Here is a 26,502-nt window from a genome sequence, read left to right on the forward strand (position 1 = left end):
ACAAATACTAAAGGAACTTCTCTAGGTGGAAAAGAAAATGCCACAACTAGAAACAAAAATGAAACAGAAATGACAAGGCCCATCGTTAAAGCCATGCATACAGTACGGGTAGGAAATCATCCACACGAAAACATGCTACCAAAACCAAAAAAAAACTGTAGGCATTCCCTTCGTGGCTCAGTGGAAACAAATCTGACTAGTATCCATGAGGATGCAGCTTGATCACTGGCTTCGCTCAATGGGCTAAGGATTCAGCATCGCCATGAGCTGTGATGTAGGTCACAGACATAGCTCAGATCCTGCATTGCTATGGTTGTGGCCCAAGCCAGCAGCTATAGCTCCTATTCAACCCCTACCCTGGGCACCTCCATATGCTGCAGGTGTGACCCTAAAAAGACAAAAAGAGTAATAATAAAGATTATAAGAGACAAAGAAGGACACTGCAAGAGTTACCGTTGTAGCACAATGGAAACAAACTCAACCAGTATCCATGAGGATACAGGTTTGATCCCTGGCCTCGTGCAGTGGGTCAGGGATCCGGCATTGCTGTGAGCTGCGTGCGGTGTGGCTCAAGATGGCAGCTACAGTTCCAATGCAACCACTAGCCTGGGAACCTCCAGGTGCCACACCTTCAGCCCTAAAAAGCAAAAAAATAAAAAAGCAAAAAATAAAAATAAAAAGGTCACTACATAATGATCAAAGAATCAATCCAATAAGAAGAGTATAACAACTACAAATACATGCACCCAACACAGCATCACCTCAATATATATGGCAATTGTTAACTATAAAAGGAGAAACTGACGATACACAGTAATAGCAGGGGACTTTTAACACCCCACTTACAGCAATGGACAGATCATCCAGACAGAAAATGAACAAGGAAATAGAGGCCTTAAATGATGCATTAGACCAGATGGACTTAATAGGTATTTTTATAGAACATTCCATCCGAAAGCAGCAGAATACACATTCTTCTCAAGTGCACATGGAATATTCTCCAGGGTAGATCACATTCTGGGCCACAGACCAAGCCTTGGTAAATTTAAGAAAATTAAAATCCTATCAAGCATTTTTTCCAATCACAATGCTGTAGCATTGTAGAAATCAACAAGAAAAAAACTGCAGGAGTTCCCATCGTGGCTCACTGGAAATGAATCTCACCTGTATCCATGAGGATGCAGGTTTGATCCCTGGCCTCGCTCAGTGGGTTAAGGATCCGGCATTGCCATGACCTGTGATGTAGGTCACAGACGCAGCCAGATCTGTCATGGCTGTGGCTGTGGCTGGCAGCTATAGCTCCGATTCTACCCCTAGCCTGGGAACCTTCATATGCCGTGGGTGCAGCCCTAAACAGACAAAACAAAAAAAAACTTCCAACAAACAAAAGTCCAGGACAAGATGGCTTCATAGGTGAATTCTATCAAATATTTAGAGAAGAGTTGACACCTATCCTTCTGAAACTATTCACAAAATCTGCAGAGGAAGGAACACTCCTAAACTCATTCTATGAGGCCATCATCACCCTGATACCAAAACCAGACAAAGACACCACAAAAAAAGAAAATTACATGTCAGTATCACTGATGAACATAGATGCAAAAATCCTCAACAAAATACAAGCAACCCAAATTCAGCAATACATTAAAAGATCATACACCATGATCAAGTGGGACTTATCCCAGGGATGCCAGGATTTTTCAATATCTGCAAATCCATCAGTGTAGTATGATACACCACATTAACCAGGTGGAGAATAAAAACCCTATGGTCCTCTCAATAGATGCAGAAAGAGCTTTTCAGAAAATCCAACACCCATTTCTGATAAAAACCCTCCAGAAAGTGGGCATAGAGGCAACCTACCTCAACATAATAAAGACCATATATGACAAACCCACAGATAACATAATTCCCAATGGTGAAAAGTTGAAAAAATTCCTCCTAAGATAAGGAACAAGACAAGGATATCTGATCTCACCACTACTATTCAATATAGTTTTGGAACTCCTTGCCACGGCAATCAGAGAAGAAAAAGAAAGAAAAGGAGTCCAAATTGGAAATGAAGAAGTAAAACTATCACTGTTTGCAGATGACATGATACTATACCTAGAAAATCCTAAAGACGCTACCAGAAAAATGTTAAAGCTCATCAATGAATTTGATAGTTTCAGGATACAAAACTAATACACAGCAATCAACTACATACTAACAAAATAAGATCAGAAAGAGAAATTAGGGAAATTATCCCATTTAACATCACATCAAAAAGAATACCTAGGAATAAACATACCTAAAGAGACAAACAACCTGTACTCTGAAAACAATAAGGTGCTGATGAAAGAAAGCAAAAATGACACAAACAGATGGAAAGATATACCATGCTCTTGGACTGGAAGAATCAATACTGTCAAAATGACTATGCTACCCAAGGCAATTTACAGATTCAATGCAATCCCTATCAAATTACCAAGGACATTTTCACAGAACTAGAACAAAATATTTTAACATTTCTTTGGAAGCACAAAAGAACCAGAATAGCCAAAGCCATCCTGAGAAAGAAAAATGGAGCTGGAGGAATTAGGCTTCCTGACTTCAGACTATACTACAAAGCCACATGCATCAAAATCATATGGTACTTGCACAAAAACAGAAATATAGATCAGCAGAACAGGAGAGAAACCCCAGAATTAAACCCACACACCTATGGTCAACAGAGAATCCAGAAGTAAACCCAGACACCTACAGTCAATTAATCTTTATATTTTTAAAATTTTTTATGTCTTTTCTAGGGCTGCACCCACACAGCATATGGAGGTCCTCAGGCTAGGGGTCTAATTAGAGCTGTAGCTGCCAGCCTACACCAGAGCCACAGCAACGCGGGATCCCAGCCAGGTCCGCAACCTACACTACAGCTCACAGCAACACTGGATCCTTAACCCACTTAGCAAGGCCAGGGATCAAACCCGCAACCTCATGGTTCCTAGTCAGATTCGTCAACCACGGTGCCACGATGGGAACTCCAATTAATCTTTTATAAGGGAGGCAAGAATATAAACTGGGAAAAAGACAGCCTCTTCAGCAGGTTGTACTGGGAAAACTGGACAGCTGCATGTAAATCAATGAAACCATAAGACACCCTCACACCACGCACAAAAATAATCTCAAAATGGCTTAAACATAAGACACCATAAAACTCCTAGAAGAGAACATAGGCAAAATATTCTCTGACATCAACCATACAAATGTTTTCTTAGGTCAGATTCCCAAAGCAATAGAAATAAAAACAAAAATCAATGGGACCTAATCAAACTTATGAGCTTTTGCACAGCAAAGGAAAGGATAAAAAAAAAAAAAAAAGACAACCTATGGTATGGGAGAAAATAGTTTCAAACAATGCTAAAGGCTTGATCTCCAAAATACACAAACAAACTACTCAACAGCAAAAAAACCAAACAACCTTGGAGTTCCCATCCCGGTGCAGTGGAAATGAATCTGACTAGGAACCATGAGGTTGTGGGTTTGATCCCTGGCCTTGCTCAGTGGGTTAAAGATCTGGCATTGCTGTGAGCTGTGGTGTAGGTTGTAGATGTGACTTGGATCTGGCATTGCTGTGGCTGTGACGTAGGCTGGCAGCTGTAGCTCCAATTAGACCCCTAGCCTGGGAACCTCCAGATGCCGCGGGTACAGCCCTATAAAGTAAGGAAGAAAACAACCCAACTGAAAAATGGGTAAAAGACCCGAATAGACATTTCTCCAAAGAAGACAGACAGATGGACAACAAGCACATGAAAAAACTCTCAATTATTAGAGAAATGCAAGTCAAAACTATAAGGTACCACTTCGCACTGGTCAGAATGGCCATGATTAGTAAGGCTACATGTAACAAATGCTGGAGAGGGTGTGGAGAAAAGGCAACCCTTCTACACTGCTGGTGGGAATGTAAATGGGTACAACCACTATGGAAAACAGTATGGAGGTACCTCAGAAAACTAAATAAAGAACCACCATACAATCCAGCAATTCCACTCTTGGGCATATATCCAGACAAAGCTTTCAAAGAAAAAGATACATGCACCCCTATGTTCATTGCAGCACTATTCACAATAGCCAAGACATGGAAACAACCTAAATGTCCATCAACAGATAAATGGATTAAGAAGATGTGGTATATACACACAATGGAATACCACTCAGCCATAAAAAAGAATAAAATAATGCCATTTGCAGCAACATGGATGGAACTGGAGACTCTCATACTAAGTGAAATAAGTTGGAAAGAGAAAAACAGATATCATATCATTTGTATCTGGAATCTAATATATGGCTCAAATGAACCTATCTACAGAAAAGAGGCAAACTCATAGACATGGAAAACAGACTTGTAATTGCCAGGGGGAGGGGGAGGGATTGGGATGGACTGGGAGTTTGGGGTTTGGGGAAATGCAAACTATTGCATTTGGAGTGGATAAGCAATGAGACCCTGCCGTATAGCACAGGGAACTGCATCTAATCACTTGTGATGGAACATGATGGAGGATAATATGTGTGTGTGTAAGTGGGTCACTTTGCAGTACAGCAGAAACTGACAGAATGCTTTAAATCAAGTATAATTTAAAAATTAAAATAAATGGAAACATACATATGGACTGAAAGATAAAACGAGGTAAAGATGTCAGTTCCACCCAAATTGATACACAGGTTTAACATAATTCCTACCAAAATCCCAGCAAGACTTTTTCTTTGTAGATGTAGAGAAGATTATTCTAAAATAAAACAACTCTGGGAAAGAACAAAGTGGAAGAAATACCAGTCTACCTGATTTCAGGACCTGTTTAATAGTTACACTAATCAAGACAGTGTGGTACCAATGGAGGGAGAGATGGTCAATGGGACAGAATAGACAATCCAGAAATAGACACAATACATATGCCAAAAGATGTAAAAGTTATTCAGCGTGCTGAAGAAACTAGACATCTACAGGCAGTTGGCAGGGGGGACGACTTAACTCAGAATGGATCATGGACTTAGATGCAAATTAAAACTATAAAAACTTTAGAAAAACAAAAGATAATCTTCACAATCAAGGACTAGGTTAAGGAATTCTTAAGACACCAAAAGCATTATCCATTAAAAAAAATTACTCAATTGGAAATTATCAAAAATTAAAATTTTTGCTCAAGTAAAAAAAAAAAAAAAAATCCTGGCGTTCTCATCATGGCTCAGCACAAACAAATCTGACTAGTATCCATGAGGATGCAGGTCTGATCCTTGGCCTTCCTTGCTCGGTGGGTTGAGGATCCGGCGTTGCTGTGAGCTATGGTGTAAGTAACAGATGTGGCTAGTATCCTGAGCTGCTGTGGCTGTGGTGTAGGCTGACAACTGTAGCTCCAATTTGACCACTATCCTGGGAACCTCCATTTGCTGCAAGTGCAGCTCTAAAATGACAAAAAAAAAAAAAAAAAAAAAAAAAACCCAAAAAAACCCAAACAAAACAAAAAACCCAACCCAAAAAAAAGTCCTATTAAGAGGATGAAAAAATAGGAGTTCCTGTTGTGGCTCAGTGGGTTAAGAACCTGACTAGTATCCACAAGGATGCAGGTTCAATCCCTGGCTTCTCAGTGGGTTAAGGATTTGGCATTGCCACAAGCTGCAGCATAGGTTGTAGATGTGGTTCGGATCCCATGCTGCCATGGCTGTGGTGCAGACTGGCAGCAGCTCTGATTTGACCCCTTGCCTGGGAACTTCCACATGCCACTGGGGGAGGGTGTGTGTGTGTGTGCTAAAAAGACCCCCCCCCCAAAAAAGAAAGAAATGAAAAAATAAACTACAGATTGGAAGAAAATATCTGCAAACCAAAAGCCCAATAAAGACTAGTATTTAGAATATATAAAGATTTCTCAAAACTCAAAACCCATCAATCTATTTAGAAAACAAGCAAAAGACATGAAAAGACATTTCACAAAAATGAAGTAAGCATATGAAAAAAAACACATTATTCACTATGGAAATGCAAACAAAAACCATAAGGAGACAGCACTATACATGCCTACCAGAATGGCTAAAACAGAGAGTAGTGATGGACAATTCCAAAGCCTGGAGAGGATGTGGAAAAATGCTCATGCATTGCTGGTGGGAACATAAAATTTTATTTTATTTTATTTTTTTCTTTTTGCCTTTTCTAGGGCCGCTCCCACGGCATATGGAGGTTCCCAGGCTAGGAGTCCAATCGGAGCTGTAGCCACTGGCCTACACCGAGCCACAACAACGCAGGATCCAAGCCATGTCTGTAACCTTTATCACAGCTCACGGCAACGCCGGATCCCTAACCCACTGAGCAAGGCCAGGGATTGAACCTGCAACCTCATGGTTTCTAGTCAGATTCGTTAACCACTGAGCCACGACGGGAACTCCAGAACATAAAATTTTACCACCCCTCTGAAAAACCATGGCCGAGAGTTTCTCTCAAAACCTAAATAATGCAATGACCATCCGACCCAGCAGTTGCACTCCTGGCCATTTAGCTCAGAGAAAAGAAAACCTGTGTTTACACAAGAACCTGGAATGATGTTCATAGCAGCTTTATTTGGAATAGCCAAAACCCGGGAACCACCCAGATGTCCTTAGACAGGACAGGAGCCCATGACGGAACAGCACCCAGCAGTCAGAAAGGGGTGAACGACTGGCACCCACACAGCCTGCAGGAGACTCCAGAACATTACACTTAGGAAACATTACACTGGAAAAAAGCCAGTCCCAGTGGTTACATACTATGGGATCCCATTTATACAACATTCTTGAAGTGACAAAAATTATAGAGATGATGAACAGATTAGTGGTTGCCAGGGATTAGGGATGGTGGCCAGAGGGGGTGGGTATGGCTCTAAAAGGGTCTGTTGGAGGGGATCCTGGTGAGGAACAGTTCTGTAGAGGGCAGTGGTGGTTACGCAAATCTACATGCGCTAAGTTGCTCTAGAACTACACACCCACACTGAGCCAGCATGGAGATCTCTGGTTCTGAGACATCACTGTACCTATGTAAGATGTGGCCACTGAGGAAAACCTGGTGGCAGGCACATGAGACCTCTGTCCTTGCAACTTCCTAATGAATCTGTAATTATTTCAAAATAAAAAGTTAGAGGAAAAAAAGCAAAAGCTCTAAATGCAACATGGTACCCTCAAGTGGATCCTGCAACAGAAAAGGGACATTACTGGAAAAAGTGATAAAAATCCAAGTAAGTGTAATTTATAGTTCTGTACCAACATTGATTTTTTAGTATCAGGATTATGTCATGTGAAGCTGGGAAGCTTCAGGGAAGCTGATGTGAAGGGGATATGATCTATGAATCTAAAATTATTTTAAAAAATAAAACCCTGGCGCCCAGCGGATTAAAATCACACTCCCCAGGGGGTGGGCCCCAGGGATCATTTTTTTATTTGCCATGTGATTCCGATGTGCAGCCAAAGTTAGGAACCACTATTCTGGAGACAGATGAGTTTGCTCTTGGAGAGAATTCCTTGAGAACAATTTCTAAAGTGAGCATGCTGTTTTTTGGCCTTCGTTCCCATTGAGCCTGGATAATAACTCAAAATCCTTTGAGAAAGTTTCCAGAAATCCTCCTCCCTCCCTATCCTACCTAGGTCCCTGTGATGCCCCAGTTTCTACACAACTGAAGAACTGTGCAAGGTGAATGAAGGTGAACCAGAAGACGAGATGAATGCCCTCTTGTTCCCACTTCTCTAAAACCCCTCAGCTAGAAAAAGAAAAAAAGTAAGGGGCTTGAAATGTTTCAGAGATATAAGGAAACTCTGATTTCATGTTTTTTTAAGAAAGGTGATGGGGATCTACCTGGTCCCGGAACCACCCTGCCTCCCTCTCTGCAGTCCATGCACTAGACAGCCACACGCCCCCACAACCCATGGGCCTCAGGGGGAAGGTGTGAAACAGGGCTGATGGCTACCCTCCCTGGGATCCAACAACGAAGAAAGGATTAGGTGCAGCAGAACCATCCCTTCCTCTCACACGTGACCTCTTCTTAAACACAGAAAATGACAATACTGTTAGTGGCAATTCCAGGCAGGCAGAGGAGCAGCAGGAAGAGCAGGCTCCTCGGCCCCACCAGGGCCAGCATGCTCACTCAGGGCTGGGGCTGGGATCAAAAAAGCCACCTCCACAGGAGGCAGCGGGCCTGGTGAGACAGACCTGTTTTAGGTTTGGCACATGGGACAGGCTGAGTGCATGCTCTGAAGCATGGCACCATAAGAGAAGCTGAAAAGGTCCCTGTAGCCCAGGCCGTGGATGTGAACCCCCCAGCCCACACCGGTGCTCTTGGTTCACTCAAAAAAGTGCTGCCAGCAGCAGAAGGTTGGCAAATTAAAAGCAAAGAGAGTACAGGTCACAGCCACATAAAGGCAGTCATCGTGCACTGTGGCTTGGCCAGAAGAGGTATAATACACTGCACTGTCACAGGGAGGCTGGCCCCCGGGGACTGGAGATGATGCTGTTCCTTTCATTCCGTTCAGAAGCAACCTGGACAGCTGGTCCCAGCTGAGCCCATCTCCTTAAGGGGGGCAGGACCTGCTGAAGGCTCCTGGCACTGATGTCTGGTTCTGAGGACAGCCGGGACCCGCACATGAAGGCCATCTAAAACGTGGCCTGCAGGGGACGGGGGACGGGCTGGCAGGAGGCCACTCCTTGGCTCGCTCCAGTTCCCCACGTGCTTATCTGTTCCCCAGATCTGGGGCTCCTGGCAAGCGGTTAAACGCCCGGGTTCCGGCCGGGGCTCTCCTCCACTGGGAGCCCGGGTCTGCTGTGGTTGGACCCTAGAGAGGACAGGAGAAGAGAACGAGTGTCAGAGCCAGTAAAGGAGCAGGTCCTATGAAACCAAGTGTCAAGTCCTCTGCAGGACAGGAAGGGGCACCGAGGCAGTGTAGGGAGGGTTTAGTTAGAAACATGGTCAGCTGCACTCAGCCTCAGGAGAGAACACCTCCACAAGGACGGGTGTCATCACTCAAACGCAGGGAGAAAGGTTTCTGCCCCTAGAAGGCTGAGGCCATGCACCTGCCCCAAGAGCTGGAGGAAGGAAGCTGTCGTTTCCAGGGCTCAGCAGGCATTTCATGCCTTCTGGGGAAATGGGACAGGAAGTGCCCACTTGCCCCCCAATGGAGAGGTGCCCCCACCTGAGACGGGGGTGGGGGTGGGGGGTGGGGTGGCCCGCAGCGCCCTGCCCAGCAGCTAGTGGGCTGGGAAGGAAAGCAGAGGAAGTAAAAGGCAAGACATTTACCTTGGGTGCAGTCTTAACAAAAAATGCTCACTAGTCCACAGTCAATTATCAATTGCAGTTTCCAAAGGTGCCCAAGAGAGAAAGGTCTACTGGGAAGGCTAGAGAGAGGGTGGGGGGGGGAGGAGAGGGGAGGGAGAGAGAGCGAGCTGTGGAGCTGCGATGGCAGAGCTGTTCGCTGGGGCAGCAAAGCCTCCCACAGTAAGAGGGGACCAGGACCGGGACAGGAGGCTCTGCTGGAAGCCCTGCTCTGGGGACAACGATTGCCATGGAGGAGGTTTTCTGAAACAGCAGGCCAGGGCTCAGAAGCTGCTTCTGTCAAGGGCTGGTACTCCTGGGGCTTGCAGGTCTCAGTGGCAATTACTCAATTCCACTGTTGCAGCTCAAAGGCAGCCAAGGACAATCCATGAGCAAAGTGGTGCTTCCCATAAAAAGAACAGGCAGCAGCCAGATTTAGGACTCATGCCACTTGCTAACTCGGCTGAAGACGACTAAAGTCATTGTGCTTTCTGAGCATTTCAATAAAGGAACCTGTCTGCTAGGGAATCTGGAGTCACCGGGGACCATCCTCACCTGCACTGTTTCAGCGCTGCCCCAAGGACATGTCCACAGGTGTAGTGACCCTAAGCGCCCTGGGCAGGGAAGCACCAGGTCAACAGAGATCAAGTGCGACACCTGAGGGGCTGCCAGGAGCAGGGAGAACTGCCTGGGGCCAGTGTCAGGTCGCATTTAGGGGAAATTACCCACATCATGACTACAGAACAGGGGCTGGGCTGCCAGGAGCAGGGAGAACTGCCTGGGGCCAATGTCAGGTCACATTTAGGGGGAAATTACCCACATCATGACTACAGGACAGGGGCTGGTAATCCATTACAAAGAGGAAATGACCCACCAGGCACTATGAAGGATTCCCTCAGCAGACTGCCCAGGGAGCCAGAGTAGCAGATGGAGCCAGAGTAGCAGAAGGAGCCAGAAAAGGCTCTCATGCAAGAAAACAAAAATTCAAAGGCTCACATTTTGGGAAATTCTCTTGCGGCTTAGTGGGTTAAGGGGCTGGCGCTGTCAGCTACAGTGACTTAGGTAGTTGTGGCACAGGTTTGATCCCTGGCTTGGGAACTTTCACATGCTGCAGGCATGTGGCAGGTGCAGCCAAAAAAAAACCCAAAACAAAAAAAAACAAAGGCTCACATTTTGAGAAACAGAAATGTCCTGCTTCTAACACCAAGTCTGACATAATGATGTGAACCTCTGTAAGAGGGGTGCCTCCAAAATAAAAGGTCATCATGGTGGACAGACGCGGGAGCAGGCCCGGTCCTAAAAGGTGAATGAAGCGTCCATTCATTCAGGAAGGGCAGCGACCATGCCCGGATGTGGGACTCAACCCTCCGTGGTCCCCTTGAGGGTGGAGCCAGCAAGGGGGCCAGGGCTCTCTACCCCTGGCAGCAGCGCATCACCCCTCAGGAAGCACGTTTCCAATATAAAGACACGTTTCCATCCTCACATGTGGGTTCTGTAACCAGAGCTGTGCCCTGTGAGGCGGCACAGCCCAGAGGCCACGGGCACACACAAACTCTAAGCCATGGGGCCTGTTTCTCTCGGCCTCCGACTCTTCCCCTGTAAAATGAGTCTAATAGCTCTCACCTCTCACAACTTCAGGTACGTTTTCTTAGCTGAGTTAGGACGAGGGAAGCTCTTGGCCCAATGCCTCAATGGGAAGTGCTCAGTAAGACTCAGAGGGATGGTGGAGGGAGCAGAGTGAGTCAAGCCCCTCTATCCCTTCCCCGGCCTCTCCGATGCCCCACCAGCACCTCCAGGAAGGCCAGGCCCTGGAGGATCTCAGACCCCAACTGAGGAGCTCAGTCAGCATAGAGGTGCCTTCTTGAGTAACAGGTCAGGAAAGTTCCTGACATTTTACCACTCTGACCTAAAGTCCCCTCTCCAGAGGGTCCTTTTTTTTTTTTAAACCCCCTTGGGGTTTTTAAGGGCCGCACCTGTGGAATAGCAAAGTGCCCAGGCTAGGGGTCAAATCAGAGCTGCAGCTGCCAGCCTACACCACAGCCACAGCAATGCTGGATCTGAGCCGCATCTGCAACCTACACCACAGCTCACAGCAACACCAGATCCTTAACCCAACTGAGTGAGGCCAGGGGTCAAACCCGTAACCTCACAGATTCTAGTCGGATTTGTTTCCACTGTACCACAAAGAAAACTCCAGAGGCTCCTTTTGAATTTTCCCTCCTTACACTGTAAGGGTGGGTTTTCCCATCCCACTCTGCAGTATCTGTGCTTCCCGCCCCCAGTGGAACCCCAGATGGGAAGGCATGACTCACACATCAGCACGAGCCAACCAAACACCTCGGCTGTGCTTTTCTGGGTCTGGGAACAGTGTCCATCAGGCACCCACTTTCTGAACCCGGCCTAGTGGTGATCCAGATCTTCACTTTCCAGGTGACCTAACCCTAAATGACCAAGACAATGTCTGAACCTGACTTTACTCCCATTTAGTGACTTGACCCTTGAACAAGCCTGCGCTTGAACCGTGTGGGTACATTTACTTAGAAAACGCTGCAGGATGATGCAGGCCGAGGCTGGCTGCTCCTGTGCTCGTAGAAGACCAACTGCATGATACGGAGAATTTCAACTGCCTAGAGAGCTGGCGCCCTAAACCAACCCACCATGCAGGCCCTCGAGAGAAAATTTTGACTTATATGCTCTAGTCAAAATGCCAGCTGGCTTACAGTTCGGTGTTGCCCAAGCCATTTGATACAGCAAAGGAGAGCAAAAAGGAGGGAGAGATGAAGGGGGAAAGAATGAACTGAGGGCAAGGTGAGGGCAGAGGGAACAGGTCCATGTGTGTAGTTGGGACGGCACAGGGTACATTCACCCTGGCGTGACCCCGTGGGGCTCACCTGCTGCTGTGGCAGCCTTGTCACCGAGGAGCCGGGTCTGGCTGCCTGGGATGGTCTGGAGGTCTGCGTTCTCAGAGGGCTGCGGCAGGGCCTGGGCTCGGGTGGCCAGGAGTGCATTGAGGTACTGCAGCCGTGTGACCTGGAGGATGGGCAGGTAGCATTACAGCTCGTGCAGCCAGATGGAGAAGGCGAGGTACAGGGGTCCCACCAGTGCCTCCAGCCCTCCAGGCGGGGAGTCACACTCAAGGACAAGGGAAAAGGAGGACCTGAAATCAGCTCGGGGAGACAGCAAGGCAGCAAAGCATGGGGAAGATCTCCAAGGCAACTGGGCGCCTAGGCCCAGAGATGGGCCAGGGCCACCAACAGAGCCTAGGCTGTCTGTTCTTCAGAACCAGTAAAGGCCCTGTTCTGGGAAGTCTCAGACAGACTCAATCAGAATTTACTCCCAAGAAGCTCCTGCTGTTGCACAATGGGATCAGTAGTGTCTTGGGAGCAATGGGCTGTGGGGTTTGATCCCTAGGACCGCACAGTGGGTTGGGGATCTGGCATTGCTGCAGCTGCGGCTTAAATCATGACTGTGACACAGATCTGATCCCTGGCCCAGGAGCTCTGTGTGCCTCAGGGGCAGCCAAAAATGAAAACAAAAGAATTTACTCTGAAGCCATACAAATCTATGACCAGCAGGTCTAGCCCTCAGGGACACAAAGCACTGACGAGCAACCCAGATGGTCACCTTGATGAACTGCAGGTCAGAGAGGGCCCTCACGGTGTAGTCAGGACAATACGCAGACAAGCGGGTGCCGTCGGCGGGCTCGGGTGGCAGGTCATGGCGGACGGACTGGAGCGAGGACACCGGGGACTGGGGAACTACAGGAAGAACAGTCGGTGGTGGAGCGGGCCAGCCCTGCCCTGGGGACAACAGCACAGCCTCTAAGGGCCACCCCCCATCACTCGGGGACTCTGAAGAAGAACAAACATGCTCTTCCTGGGGAGGTTCTGCATGGGTGGGAAGGGCAACAAAGATGAGCCCTAAAGAAAGGCTGCCCCTCCCTCCATGCAGCCCGGAGCCAAGAAGGGCCAGCAGGTTGCAGGGCAGACCGCCCTGCAAGAGGCCTGGGCCACTGGCTCTGCCAGCCCAGCCCCCAGCACCAGGGTGGCTGCAGCTTACCGGAGGACGGCGCCGCCAGGGCAGACACTCCATAATAGGTGAAGGCCCCATTCTCGAACTTCAAGCCCTCTTTCCCGATCTCCACCTCAACCCTGCCCTGGGAGGTGGGGGGAGGGGGTGGGGGAGAGGCAGGGAGAGAAGGACAGGGACAGATTAGCTTTCCTGCCAGCAAAGGGCAGGAGAAGCACATACACACCACATTGCTCAGGGGGTGTTAGTCTGGATGCTCCTCCTCTACTCAGCCCCGGCCCCCGCTGCAGGCAGGCGGCAGGCTCCAGGCTGGCTCGCCATTACCTGCAGGATGAGGATGAAATAATCCACGGGCTGGCTGCGCTGGTACAGGTAGTGGTGTGCGGCCAGGCGGTTGCTCTCATCAAATCTCACTTCCTGGTTGACACTGGGATGCTTCAGCAGGTGAAGCAAGACCTTCTCGGAGATCCGCAGTGGGCTGAACACATCCACCTCTGCCCCACAGTGGACAAAAGGGACAGGGGACAGTGTCCACCAGGCACAGCGCGGCCTGTGAACCACACCACCTCTTGCAGCCCGCCTGGGCTCCCCCGGCCTCCCCAACGCAGGCGAGCCAGTCAGGCTCCTAGCCCCACTGATCTGGCAGAGGGGAGCCGGTGCCAGAGACCTAAGGTGCCAACAGTGCTGCACAGATGTGCCCACGCTCTCTCCGGCACTCCCCTGCTCACTGGGGGGGCTCCTGACTTCCGGATGTGAACAGAGGGTGGGGCAAGGCCTCCCTGGGCTCACCTCGGGAGAGAAAGCGCTGGGTGGCCAGGAGCAGCTGCGGAGAGATTTTCACTTTGTATTCGTCATCAGACACCTTGAACAGGGAGAACTCCTCTTTCTGCCTGAGGGGGGCGCTCAGAGAGGCCGGCTTCTTCTTCACTATGGTGTCTCCTGGGACGAGAGAAGACCCAGCTTAGACACCAGCAGCCCCCACCCTAACCAACACCACTGAACCTGGAGCGTGTTGCCCGCTTTCTCCTCCCGGGAACTCAGGGCCCCTGGAGGACAACATCTGGGCCCCAAGGCCCGCACTTGGCCCTGCTGCCTGGCCGGCACCTGGCTGCCACCCCCACCCGCACGGTGACCTGGCACAGAGGGGTGGGTGGCAGCCTGCATTCCAGCGACTTGCAGTGAAGTACTGGAAAGCTTGCTGCCTCCTTGGAGTTGGGAGAAGATAATGCTAATAGCAAACAGTTTATGTAAAGTAACAGGCCCTCTCAGAGAGGAAAGCACATGTTTGAGAATAACCACTCAACAGCGGTTAACCCACAGACTCTATCTATGTCAGGCAGAGGAGGCAAACCAAAGATGCTACATTTGGGGGACAGACATAAGGGCAAAGAGATTCACTTGAGAGCTCACAGAGGTGGGTGGCTCAGTGTCCCGGGGGCCCACTGAGGCCTGCCATCAAGCTTGGGCTCTGTGTCTTCCCTGCAGCCCTCAGCCAGCATCCTTTTAGCATCCTCTAAGACACAATCACGGGCCCCAGGATCATCTGTCTGGGGAGAAATTTCTCAGCACTTCAACAGGGTGCTTAGAGAAGACACTTTTGTAATGTACAAGAGAACATGAGAAAGCACAAGGACCAGAGTTCCCATTATGGCTCAGTGATAATGAATCCAACTGGTATCCATGAGGATGCAGGTTACATCCCTGGCCTTGCTCAGCGGGTTAAAGATCCAGCATTGCCATGAGCTGTGGTATAGATCGCAGAGGCAGCTTGGATCTGGCATGGCTGTGGTGTAGACTGGCAGCTGTAGCTCCAATTTGATACCTAGCCTGGGAATCTCCATATGCCATGGATGCAAAAGACAAAAAAAAAAAAAAAAGAAAAAGAAAAAAAAGAAAGCAAAAGGACCAAGGAAGAGAAGGACTGGGAAAGCTCTGTTAAGGGCAGAGCCCCTGAAAAGACAAGTCACCATGGCTCCAGTCCAGGTGCAGGTGTGAGCACCCCCTCCTACAAGGGCAATGGCAGTCCATGCAGGGTTAAGGAGACGGAGCCTGGGTACAGCTCTGAGCTGAGATCCAGCCCCTGACCATGCCCTGACTCACATACATCCCTGTAAGTGCAGGAAAAGTACCAGGGGCCAGGACTCACGGTAATCTTCAGACTCGTCCAGGATCTCAGACTTGATGATCTCCTCGATGACGTCCTCCAGGGTGACCAGGCCCAGCACCTCGTAGAAGGGGTCACCCTCGCCCTCGTTGTTCACCTTCTGCACGATGGCCAGGTGGGACTTCCCTGCGGGGCGGGGTGGGGATTGACACAGGCTCATGTCACAGCTTGCTAGAGACCTCTGGTTTTCCTGAGTCCCGTGTGACAAGCCCACTGCAAGGACAGAAACTGATGTCTGTGTCCCTTCAACATGCCAGGCACCAGGAGACTTCTCCCAGGTTCCTTCTTAAAGACTCTCAATGTGCCCTTAAGGATTAAACTTCAGACACCATGTCTACCTGCCCAAGGCCCCCAGTTCTGTGTGACTCCAGGCCGTCAATGTGGTATAGACAAGGATGCATCCAGACCAGAATGGACACTGTACACAGCACCCAGAGCACAGACACAGGGCATCAAAGCTAAAAACCCCGGCGCCCTACGACAGTGTGAATGGGGGCGCCAGGAGGGGCCACCCTGCCCGATTCTCAAGGGAAGCTTTCCCAGGTCCTAACACTGCCCTTTATTTCCAGAGGTTAAGGTCCATGAAAGACATCCAGGGAGATGAAGATAATGGTTTAAAAAAAAAAAAAAGCCCAGCCTCAGAGTGCTGGGGAACATTAGGGACACTAAGAATTTACTCTGCTTCGGGTGAGTGCTTTTCTTCTGTAAAGTTTTAGACCTGTCTGAAAGAAACAGAATGCAAGCCACAGAGGTAATTTTAAATTTCTGAATAGCTACCTTCAACAAAGAGACACAGGGGTTCCTGCTGTGGCACAGTGGGCTAAGAATCTGACTGTAGCAGCTTGGGTTCGAGCCCCTTCCAATGGGTTAAAGGATCCAGCATTGCCACACTGTGGTATAGGTTGCAGCTGTGGCTTGGATTCAGTCCCTGTCCTGGGAGTTCCTATCATGGCACAATGGAAACAAATCCAACTAGTAACCATGAGGTTTCAGGTTTGATTCCTGGCCTCGCTCAGTGGGTTAAGGATCCAGCATAGCTGTAAGCTGTGGTATAGGTTGCAGATGTGGCTAGGATCCTGTGTTACTGTGGCTGTGGTGTAGGCTGGCAGTTGTAGCTCCTATTTGACCCCTAGCCTGGGAAACTCCATATGTCTTGGGTTCAGCACTAAAAAGCAGCAAAAAAAAAAAAAAAAAAAAAAAAGACAAAACAAAAAACCACCCTATCCCAGGAACTTCCACATGCCATGGGTGTAGCCATTAAAAAGAGAGACACACACACAAATTTATGATTATGATTAATTCAATATAGTCAAAGTATCATTTTAACATTCAATCAACATAAAAACACGAGTAGCTATTTTACCTTTTTTGGTACTAAGCCTTGAAATCTGGTGTGTATTTGGCACTCACAGCACATCTCAATTCAGACTGGTTACCTTTCAAGAACTCAGCAGGCACACAGGGTAATGGCTACTGGACTGGGTTGTGCAGGTCAAGGACCAAGAGCAAACTCATCTCAACTGTGCCCTGCTTTGAGACTACTGAAAAAGGCATAGGTTAAAAGCTGGCCTGGACCGGCACCTAAAAATGGGTATGTGCTTCAAGATTCTTTCAGTGAAGCAAAAAGTCAAGTTCATGTCTTTGTGTGACTCATCTTTACATACCTTGGGTTCAATTACAAAGCCGTGGACTGGGTTTTAGAAGCACATGCTTTGTAAGCGGCTGGTGGGCTCCGCCTCACTCTTTCCATGTCTGTGCCCCACACCTCCCCCACCCCCAGCCCCAGGATTCAGGTATAGGAAGACCTTGCTCTCAAGCTGGATGGAATGAAAATGTCAAGAGTTAAGCAAAAGCTATCATTATTAGACCACTATCCTGATGATCAAGAAACGAATGATGAGTTCCCATCTTGGTGCAGCGGAAAAGAATTCAACTAGGAACCATGAGGTTTCGGGTTCGATCTCTGGCCTTGCTCAGTGGGTTAAGGATCTGGTGTTGCCATGAGCTGTGGTGTAGGTTGGCACTGACAGCTACAATTCGACCCCTAGCCTGGGAACCTCCATGTGCCGCAGGTGCGGCCCTCAAAAGACAGGAAAAAAAAAAAGAAAGAAAGAAAGAAGGAATGAGGCTGTAAAAGAAAAAGATCACATTGGAGTTCCCGTTGTGGCACGGCAGAAACAAATCCCAACTAGTACCCATGAGGATGCGGGTTTTTTTTTTTTTTTTTTTTTTGCCTTTTCTAGAGCCGCTCCCGGGGCATATGGAAGCTCCCAGACTAGGGGTCGAATCGGAGCTATAGCTGCCAGCCTACGCTGGAGCCACAGCAACTCGGAATCCGAGCTGTGTCTGCAACCCACACCACAGCTCACAGCAACGCCGGATCCTTAACCCACTGAGCAAGGCCAGGGATCAAATCCGAAACCTCATGGTTCCTAGTTGGATTCGTTAACCACCACGCCTTCGTTAACCACCACGCCACAATGGGAACTCTGAAGATGAGGGTTTGATCCCCGGCCTCCCTCAGTGGGTCAGGGATCCAGCGTGCTGTGAGCTGCGGTGTAGGTCACAGACGAAGCTTGGATTCTGTGTTGCTATGGCTGTGGCAGAGGCCGGCAATGGTGGCGGCTACAGCTCTGATTCAACCCCTAGCAGGGGAACTTCATATGCTGCGGGTGCTGCCGTAAAAAGCCAATAAATAAATAAATAAATAAAAGATCACATTGACTACATTTCATCAAATTCAAGATGCCATCAATCATGAGATGCATCCTAATTACAGATGTTAAAATGCAAGAAAAGGTGCATCTGAGAATTGCAGAAATGCAGTACAGGCCTACACTGTTTCAACATGCTTCACACTTAGGTTTTTTAAAACTGAAAGTCTATGGCAACCCTTCCTCTAGCAAGTCAGGTGGCACCATTTTTCCAAAAGCATTTGCTCAGTCTGTGTCTGTGTCACATTTTGGTAACTGTCTCAGATTTTCAAATTTTTTCATTATTATAATAATGCCTTTTATGGCAATCTCTGATGTTACTCTTGTTACTGGTTTTTTTTTGGAGGGGAGCACCAATTGCACCCACATAACACTGGAGACTTGAGGAGTTCCTGTTGTGGAGCAGTGGAAACAATCCAACTAGTAACCATGAAGTTGTGGGTTCAATCCCTGGCCTCACTCAGTGGGTTAAGGACCAGTGTTGCTGTGAGCTGTGGTGTAGGTTGCAGCTATGTTGCTGTGGCTGTGGCGTAGGCCAGCAGCCATAGCCACAATTCGACCCCTAGCCTGGGACCCTCCATATGCTGTGGGTGCGGCCCTAAAAAGACCCCCCCCAAAAAAAAAAAAAAAAAAAAAAAAAAAAAAAAAAAAAAACCAAAAAGCTAAAAGTATCAAGCTTAGCCAGGAAGTCATGGCAAAAGCTACAACAGGCCAAAAATCAGGCCTCTTGCACCAAATGGCCAAGCCATGAATGCAAAAGAACAGTTCTTGAAGGAAATTAAAATAACTACTCCAAAAGTAAACAATACAAATAAATAAATAAGTGAGCTACTCCGGTGAATACATGAATGATAAGAAAGCCAAAGAGGCTTACTGCTGACATGGAGAAGGTTTTACCAGTCTGGATAGAAAAATCAGATCAGCCTCAACTTCCCTTCAAGCCAAAACCTAATCCAAAGCAAGGCCTTAACACTCTTCAATTCAGTTAAGGTTGGTGAGGAAGCTGCAGAAGAAAAGTTTGAAGCTAGCAGAGATTGGTTCAAGAGGTTTCAGGAAAGAAGCCGTCTCCATAATGCAAAGGACTGGAGTTCCCACTGTGGCTCAGTGGGTTGAGAGCCCGATAGGGTCCATGAGGATGCAAGTTCAATCTCTGGCCTCACTCAGTGGGTTAAGGACCCAGCGTTGCCACAAGCTGCCGTGTAGGTCCCACATGTGGCTCAAATCTGGTGCTGCCATGGCTGTGGCATAGGCCAGCAGCATAGCTCCAATTCTGCCCTTGGCTGGAAAACTTCCTTATGCTGCAGGTGCAACAGTAAAAAGAAAAAAAAAAAAAAAAGGCCAGAGCAAGTGCTGATGCAGAATTTTCAGCAAGTTATCCAGAAGACACAGCTGAGATCATAAATGAAGGTGGCTACTCTAAACAACAGATGTTCAATGCAGATACAATTGGCTCATATGAAAAGATGCCATCTAGGACTTTCACAGCCACAGAGAAGTCAGGGCCTGGTTTCCAAGCTGCAAAGGACAGGACGACCCTCTTGTTGAGGCTAACAAAGTTAGCAGGTCATTTAAAGCTGAAGCCAGGAGTGTCTGTCGTGGCGCAGCAGAAACGAATCTGACTAGGAACTATGAGGTTTCGGGTTCAATCCCTGGCCTTGCTCACTGGGTTAAGGATCCGGCATTGCCATGAACTGTGGTATAGGTTGCAGACAGGGCTCAGATCCCATGTTGCTGTGGCTGTGATGTAGTCTGGGAACCTCCATATGCCTCGGGTGGGGCCCTAAAAAAAGACAAAAAAAAATAAAGTTAAAGACATTGTTCACCATTCCGTAAATCCCAGGGTCCTAAAGAAATGTGCTAAATCTACTCTGCCTATGTTCTTTCTTTCTTTTTTTTTTTTCTGGTCATAAAGCGGCTTGAAGCAGGACCTCAGTTCCCAGTCCCAGAATTGAACCAAGGCCTCAGTGGTGAAAGTGAAAAATCCTACCAACTAGACCACCTAGACCAGGGAACTCAACAACACTTTTTTTTTTTCTTTCTTTTTTTTTTTTTGTCTTTTTGCTATTTAACCCACTGAGCAAGGGCAGGGACCGAACCCTCAACCTCATGGTTCCTAGTCGGATTCGTTAACCACTGCGCCATGACGGGAACTCCACTTTTTTTTTTCTTTTCCAGCTGCACCTGCATGTTTCCAGGCCAGGGATCAAACTGGAGCAGCATCTGCAACCTATGCCCCAGCTGCAGCAATGCCACATCTTTTTTTTTTTTATTTTTGTCTTTTGGCCTTTTCTAGGGCTGCTTCCTCGGCATATGGAGGTTCCCAGGCTAGGGGTTGAATCGGAGCTGTAGCCACTGGCCTGCGCCAGAGCCACAGCAACTCGAGATCCAAGCCGAGTCTGCAACCTACACCACAGCTCACGGCGACGCCGGATCCTTAACCCACTGAGCAAGGGCAGGGATCGAACCCGCAACCTCATTGTTCCTAGTCGGATTCGTTAACCACTGCGCCACGAAGGGAATTCCGCCACATCCTTAATCCACTGCACAGGGTCAGGGGTCCAACCAGCAACAGCACAGGGACAAGTGGGATCATTAACCCACTGTACCACAGCAGGAACTCCCAACAACACATCTTTTTACAACACGGTTCACTGAAAACGTGAAGCCCACTATTGCTCAGAAAAATAGATTCCTTTCAAAGTAGTGCTGCTCACTGACAATGCACCTGGTCACTCAAGGCTCCTGATGAAGATGTACAATGAGATTAGTGTTCTTTTAGTACCACTAACATATCAGACTGCAGCCCATGGATCAAGGAGTAATTTCAACTTTGCAGCCTTATTTAAGAAATACATTTCATAAGGCCACAGCTGCCATAAACAGATTTCTCTGATGAAATTGGGCAAAGACAATTGAAAACCTCTGCAAAGGACCCACCGTTCTAGATGCCATTAAAAACATTTGTGATTCACAGGAAGAGGTCAAAATATCAACTTCAGGAGTTTGGAAGAAGTTGATCCCAATCCCCGCGGATGACTCTGAAGGGTTCAAGACCTCAGCAGAGGAAGTAACAGCAGATGTGGTGGGAAAAAGCAAAGGAACTAGAATTAGAAGTAGAGCCCGAGGATGTGACTGAATGGCTGCAATCTCATGTTAAAATAATGGATGAGGAGTTGCTTCTAATGGACAAGCAAAAAAAGTGGTTCCCTGAGATGGAAACTACTCTTGGTAAAGATGTTGTGAAGACTGCTGAAATGGCAACAAAGGATTTAGAACATCACATAAACTTAATTGGTTGGCAGGGTTTGAGAGGAGGGACTCCAATTTTGAAAGAAGTTCTACTGGGAGTAAAACTCGAACAGCATTTTATGCTACAGAGAAATCGTTCATGAAAGGAAGAGTCAACTGATGTGGCAAACTTCACTACTGTCTTATTTTAAGAAACTGCCACGGTCACCCTCAGCTTTAGGAACCACTACCCTCATCAGCCAGGAGTCGTCGACATCAAGGCAAGACAATCAAAAACTTTAAAACTCTCTGAAGGCTCACATGGTGGTTAACACATTTCTGCAATAAAGCTTTCTTTTCTTTTCTTTTTTTTAAGGGCGATAGGTGTGGCATATGGAAGTTCCCAGGCCAGGGGTTGAAATGGAGCTACGGCTGCCAGCCTACAACACAGCTCACAGCAATGCCAGATCCTTAACCCACTGAGTAAGGCCAGGGACTGAACCTGCATCCTCGTGAATACTAGTTCATTTCCGCTGAACTACAATGGGAACTCCAATAAAACATTTTAGATTAAGGTATGTACATTGTTTTTCTAGGCATAATACCATTTGCACACTTAAGAGACAACAGTACAGCATAAACCTAACTTTTACATGCACTGAGAAACCAAAAAGTGTGTGACTCACTTTACTGTGATGGTCTAGAACCGAACCTGCAACATCTCGCAGGTGTGCCGAGGGCTTACAGTGTGCCAGCCATAGCCACTTATTCATTTACTGAATCCTCTAACAACTCTGTGGGGCACATAGCCTTACTATTTGCATTTTACAGTGTACAGAGAAAACAGGCTGAGATCCCAACCCAGCTGGATCCCGAATGCCCCATTCAAGTGACTGTCACTGAAGAGACCAACAGACTGAATCTCAGGAGCCCCTCCTCCCTGGATGATGCACACAGGGCCCGACTGCAGAGAAGCACAGCCTTCTTCAGGGGGCTCTGGGACAAAAATTAAAGGTGGAAATGCCTGTTAAGTTGTCACCCCTGTTCCCAGGAGAAAGGGGCCAGGGGTTCCCAGACAGGAAACTGTCTGCCCACTACTGCTGAAGCAGAGACAACAAAGAAAGAACAGGACACTTCTAGAAGATTCCCCTCTTGATGTCTGGGCTGCGAATGGCTCACACCTGCAGGCAGGCAGTGCTGCTATGGAGGCCGCAGCAGCTCTGCTATGGGATACAAATCTGTGAGGCCGATGAGGAAGACCCAGGCTCCGCACATAATGTTGGTCAACAGTCTTTCTAGAGTCCAGGAACCAAAGCCCAGGTTCTAGATAGCCATCTTGGAGCCCTCATCTTCCAGGAAGCTAGTGGCCTGGTTACCTAGAGGAAGGAGTAAATTCTCCCTTGCTTTGACTCTTCTGTAAAACAGGCACAAGTGTCTCAGCGACTTCCAGGTGGAATGATTTAATAAAGAATAGAAGAAAGCAGAGCCCTTGGAAGGCGCCCTCAAATAGTGGCCAGGTGACCTGACCCCCCGACAACATGTGAGGAGGGGTTCCCAGAGAAACAGCAGTTTCTCATCTGATAGGATAAAACAGTCTGAAGACATTAGCCCCCACTGATAGAGGCCCCAAGACAGGTGGGCTCTTCTCTTGAAAGCTCTAGAGCCGCGGGCCACAGATGGATGGTGCCCCTGCCAACAGCGACCAGGAAGCTCTGAAAAGGCTCTAGCATTTTGATGTTAGTGTGCAGGCTCAAGGATGCTCACAAATGACAGGGATGCTAGAGGACCCTTCCATGATGCCTAATTTCTAAGACATTCCTAAAAATGCACTTGGAGTTGAAATTCCTCTGTCTCCCTGCTTTAGATTGTTGCTGTTTGTTTTAGGGCTGCACCTGCGGCACATGGAAGTTCCCAGGCTAGGGGTCAAGTCAGAGCTCAGAGGCTACCACCCCAGAACAAGAGCAACCTGCACTATGGCCTTCCCTCTCTACCAACATTCAAGCTGGAAGGGGGAAGGGGCATGATGGCACCCTCCCTCACTGAGTCCAAGGCCAGCAGCAGCCATGGGAACCACCACTGCTTCAGAGACTGCAAGTATTACTCCGAGATTGAGTACCTAATACCAGGAAGCTCTGTCTGGCCCCTACCCTGGGCTCCTCTCCCGAGAAGAGCTTCATGGCCATTTTCTGAGAAAGCAGCCAGAAACACCGAGAGAAGCCAGAGCTGCCCATCGAAATCTTCCATCCAATCCCGAAATAAAATCATACCGGTTAACTGCCTAACTTCAACACCCAAGCCTCTTGCAAAGATCAACGGCGATTGTGCACGAGAGCGCCCACTAGTGGCCGGCATGCAGCAGTGCTGATGCAGGAGTAACTACAGCAGAGCCTCACCTCCCTGCCCTGACTGTCAAGGAGCTCACACAGTACCTTCCATGATTCCTAGGGCCCAGGGACTTCACAGCTGCCAGGAAGATGAGAGGGCTTTGCTCACTTCTCTGCCTCAATTATACAGTCTTTAGGGTGAAGCTCATCCAGAGTCCTGAGTTGTCCCCATGCCCAGCCTGCAGGAGTTCAAGTGTGAGAGGCCTGGCTAGTGGCCAAGTTCTGGTGAAGACATCGAAGCCTGACAATGGAGAGTACAGGCTGCAGAAGAATCCAACTCTTCACACCAGAAGAGTCTCAGTTTTTACGTGCAAGCTTCGAGTGAGCCAGAGTAAAAGCAAAGTGTAGAACTCTGGAGTTAAGAGTAGACTTGAGACGGTCCAGGTATCTAGAGACTATACTCTTCTATGTTTCTAGCCAAGAGTTTGGACCTACTACAAAAGCCAAAGCCCACAAACTTGATTTGGTGAACAGATTAGGAATCAGAGTCAAGTGGACATACCTCCCCAAACTGGGGGCCTGCCAGGAAAAGGGGGGTGTTGTGCTTCATAGCACAGTCAGTTGCAGAACGATAGCCTTTAAATGGTATTTCAAAGGGTCATTCAGAGCTGCAAGGCCATCATCTTCATTAAAAGGACCCTTAGAAGCCTTACTAAGGGTGGAAACCTTCTCTAGTCTTCCCTGAACCCTTACTTCTTTTCTAGGGGAAGGCGCTGACATTCGAGTCCCCTCCGCGATTCCGGGGCCTTTACCTCGCTTGAACTCCTCCAGGACGGCGTCCAGCTTGGTGTCGTTGAAGACGAAGTGGAGTGGGTGATTGTAGAAGCGAGTGATGGTGCTGAGTGGCGTGCAGTCTTCGGGGTCCACGAAGGCCAAGTCCTTGAGGTAGAGCATGTCCACGATGTTGGAGCGCTCCTCCTCATACACGGGGATGCGCGTGTGACCGCTCTGCATGATGCTGGCCAGGACGCCGAAGTCCAGCACGGTGCTGGCGTCCAGCATGAAGCAGTCCTCGAGGGGCGTGAGCACGTCCTCCACGGTCCGGCAGGGCAGCACGCCCTTGCTGAGATCGCTGTAGGGGTCGCCACCGCCGCGCGCCAGCTCCAGCACGCGCTCCCGCAGCCGCCCAGGCCGCGCGGCTAGTTCCAGCAGCTGGCCCACCGGGAGCGCCACGGGCAGAGTGAGCAGCACCGCCAAGCGGCTGAGGATAAGAGCGCGCGGCGCCAGCGCCAACGTCCAGCGCCCGCTCACGGCGGCCGGCACCACCTCGCCCACCAGGAACAAGAGCCCCGCGCTGCCCAGCACGGCGGGCACGGCGCGCTGGCCAGCCGCGCGGTACAGTAGCACCGCCAGCGCAGCCTGAGCCAGGCTAGCCAGCAGCAGCAGCGCCCCGAGGGCGCAGCCGGCCCAGCGTCTTGAGGGCTCCAGACGCCGCGCCGCCGCACGCTCCGCCTCCGAGCCGCTCTCGCGCAGCACCTGCACTTCGGCCGGCGCCAGCGCCAGGGCGCTCAGCTGCAGGCCCCGCGCCAGAGCCGCCAGCGCCAGCAACCCCGCCGCCCCCAGACCCACTGCCCAGGGCGGGGCCGCCTCCTCGGCCGCCTCGCCGCCCGGCTCTACACGCACGGCTAACAGCGCCGAGTGCGGGTGCGCGGACTCAGAGCGCAGACGCAGCAGCGCACGCCACTCGCCCGTGGGGGCCGCCGCGCCGCCCGGCTCCCCACGCACTGCCAGCCGCGCGGAGTGCGGATGCGCGGCCTCCGCGCGCAGGCGCAGCAGCGCACGCCACTCGCCCGTGGGGGCCGCTGCCTCGTCTGGAGCTGCGACCGGCCCGCCCTCTGGGCAGCCCGCCCCCTCGGGGGCCACCCAGGACCAGGAGCTGTTGGCTAAGCCCGACCCGAAGAGGCGCAAGCGGAAGGTGGCCTCCGGAGCAGTCCGCACCTCCTCTCCTCGCGCCCACCCCGTGCCTGCCGCTCCGTCCTCTTCCAGACAGACGCCCAGCACTCGAGGACCCGGAGCCGCCTCCGCGGCGGCGTTGCCCAGGCAGAACGCGGCGAGCAACCAGCCTAGCCGACCCGCCGTTGCCGCCGCCATCGCCTGCTGCCCCCTCTCGGCCTCCCGCGCAGCCTACCCCTCCGCCTCCCCCGGGCCAATTATCGCCGGCCCTGGCGCTTCCTCCACCAATAGGCGGCAGGCGGGGGCGGGCCCCAGGGTCGGACTAGGCTGCGCCGGGGAGTAAACAAGCGGCGGCGCGATCCTGGGGCGGGCCGGGGGCGTGGGGCTCTAGGCCCCGCGGGGCTACACCGCGGCTCCCTGGGCTGGGGCTGGCCGGCTCCGGGAGGACGCGGAGCGGAGAGCTGGCCCCCATCAGCGGACGTCTGGTTTCCCCCGGCCATCCCCGCGCACCCGGAGGCCGGTCCGGGCTCTGGGAAGTGCCTGGCTCAGGATTCGGGCCTCAGAGCGGAGTGGCGCTCCTGAAATTGCAGGCAGAGACTTCAGCGAATGGGAGATGGGCAGTTTTCTCAGAAAGCGCCCCGTGAACCACAGACCTAAAGGGCAAGGAGGGCTGAAAGAACTGGTGACTAGGCTTCGGAAGCTAAGGTTTATTGAAGACGTGTGATTGCTCCCGACTCTGCTATTGGTCTGGGTTGTGACACACAACCCCTGTTTTAAAAGGAACTTGCATTCTT

General features: G+C 49.7%; 1 protein-coding gene across 4 annotated transcripts; it reads right to left on the reverse strand.

The window, feature by feature from the left end:
* Nucleotides 1-6,562: 6,562 nt before the first annotated feature.
* On the reverse strand, nucleotides 6,563-25,922 carry CNNM3 (cyclin and CBS domain divalent metal cation transport mediator 3). 4 transcript variants are annotated; one of them, XM_085018713.1, is made up of 9 exons: nucleotides 24,568-25,922; nucleotides 15,472-15,615; nucleotides 14,115-14,264; nucleotides 13,650-13,819; nucleotides 13,356-13,452; nucleotides 12,921-13,054; nucleotides 12,188-12,326; nucleotides 9,282-9,379; nucleotides 6,563-8,820 (listed from the first exon to the last, which is right to left on the reverse strand). In XM_085018713.1, the coding sequence occupies exons 1-8, from the start codon at nucleotides 25,904-25,906 to the stop codon at nucleotides 9,330-9,332; spliced, it is 2,223 nt and encodes a 740-aa protein (XP_084874839.1). In that variant the 5' UTR covers nucleotides 25,907-25,922; the 3' UTR covers nucleotides 6,563-8,820; nucleotides 9,282-9,329. The 4 variants fall into 4 exon arrangements, with proteins under 4 accessions (XP_084874839.1, XP_084874838.1, XP_020942928.1 ...); XM_085018712.1 differs by having other exon boundaries at nucleotides 12,921-13,096; XM_021087269.2 differs by lacking the exon at nucleotides 9,282-9,379.
* Between the last annotated feature and the right edge of the window lie 580 nt (nucleotides 25,923-26,502).

This window comes from Sus scrofa, chromosome 3 (assembly GCF_054392235.1).
Source record: "Sus scrofa isolate SSC_HxYL_T2T_F1_AM1 chromosome 3, Sscrofa_HxYL_maternal_Yorkshire_Landrace_v2.0, whole genome shotgun sequence".
Lineage (NCBI taxonomy): Eukaryota > Metazoa > Chordata > Mammalia > Artiodactyla > Suidae > Sus > Sus scrofa.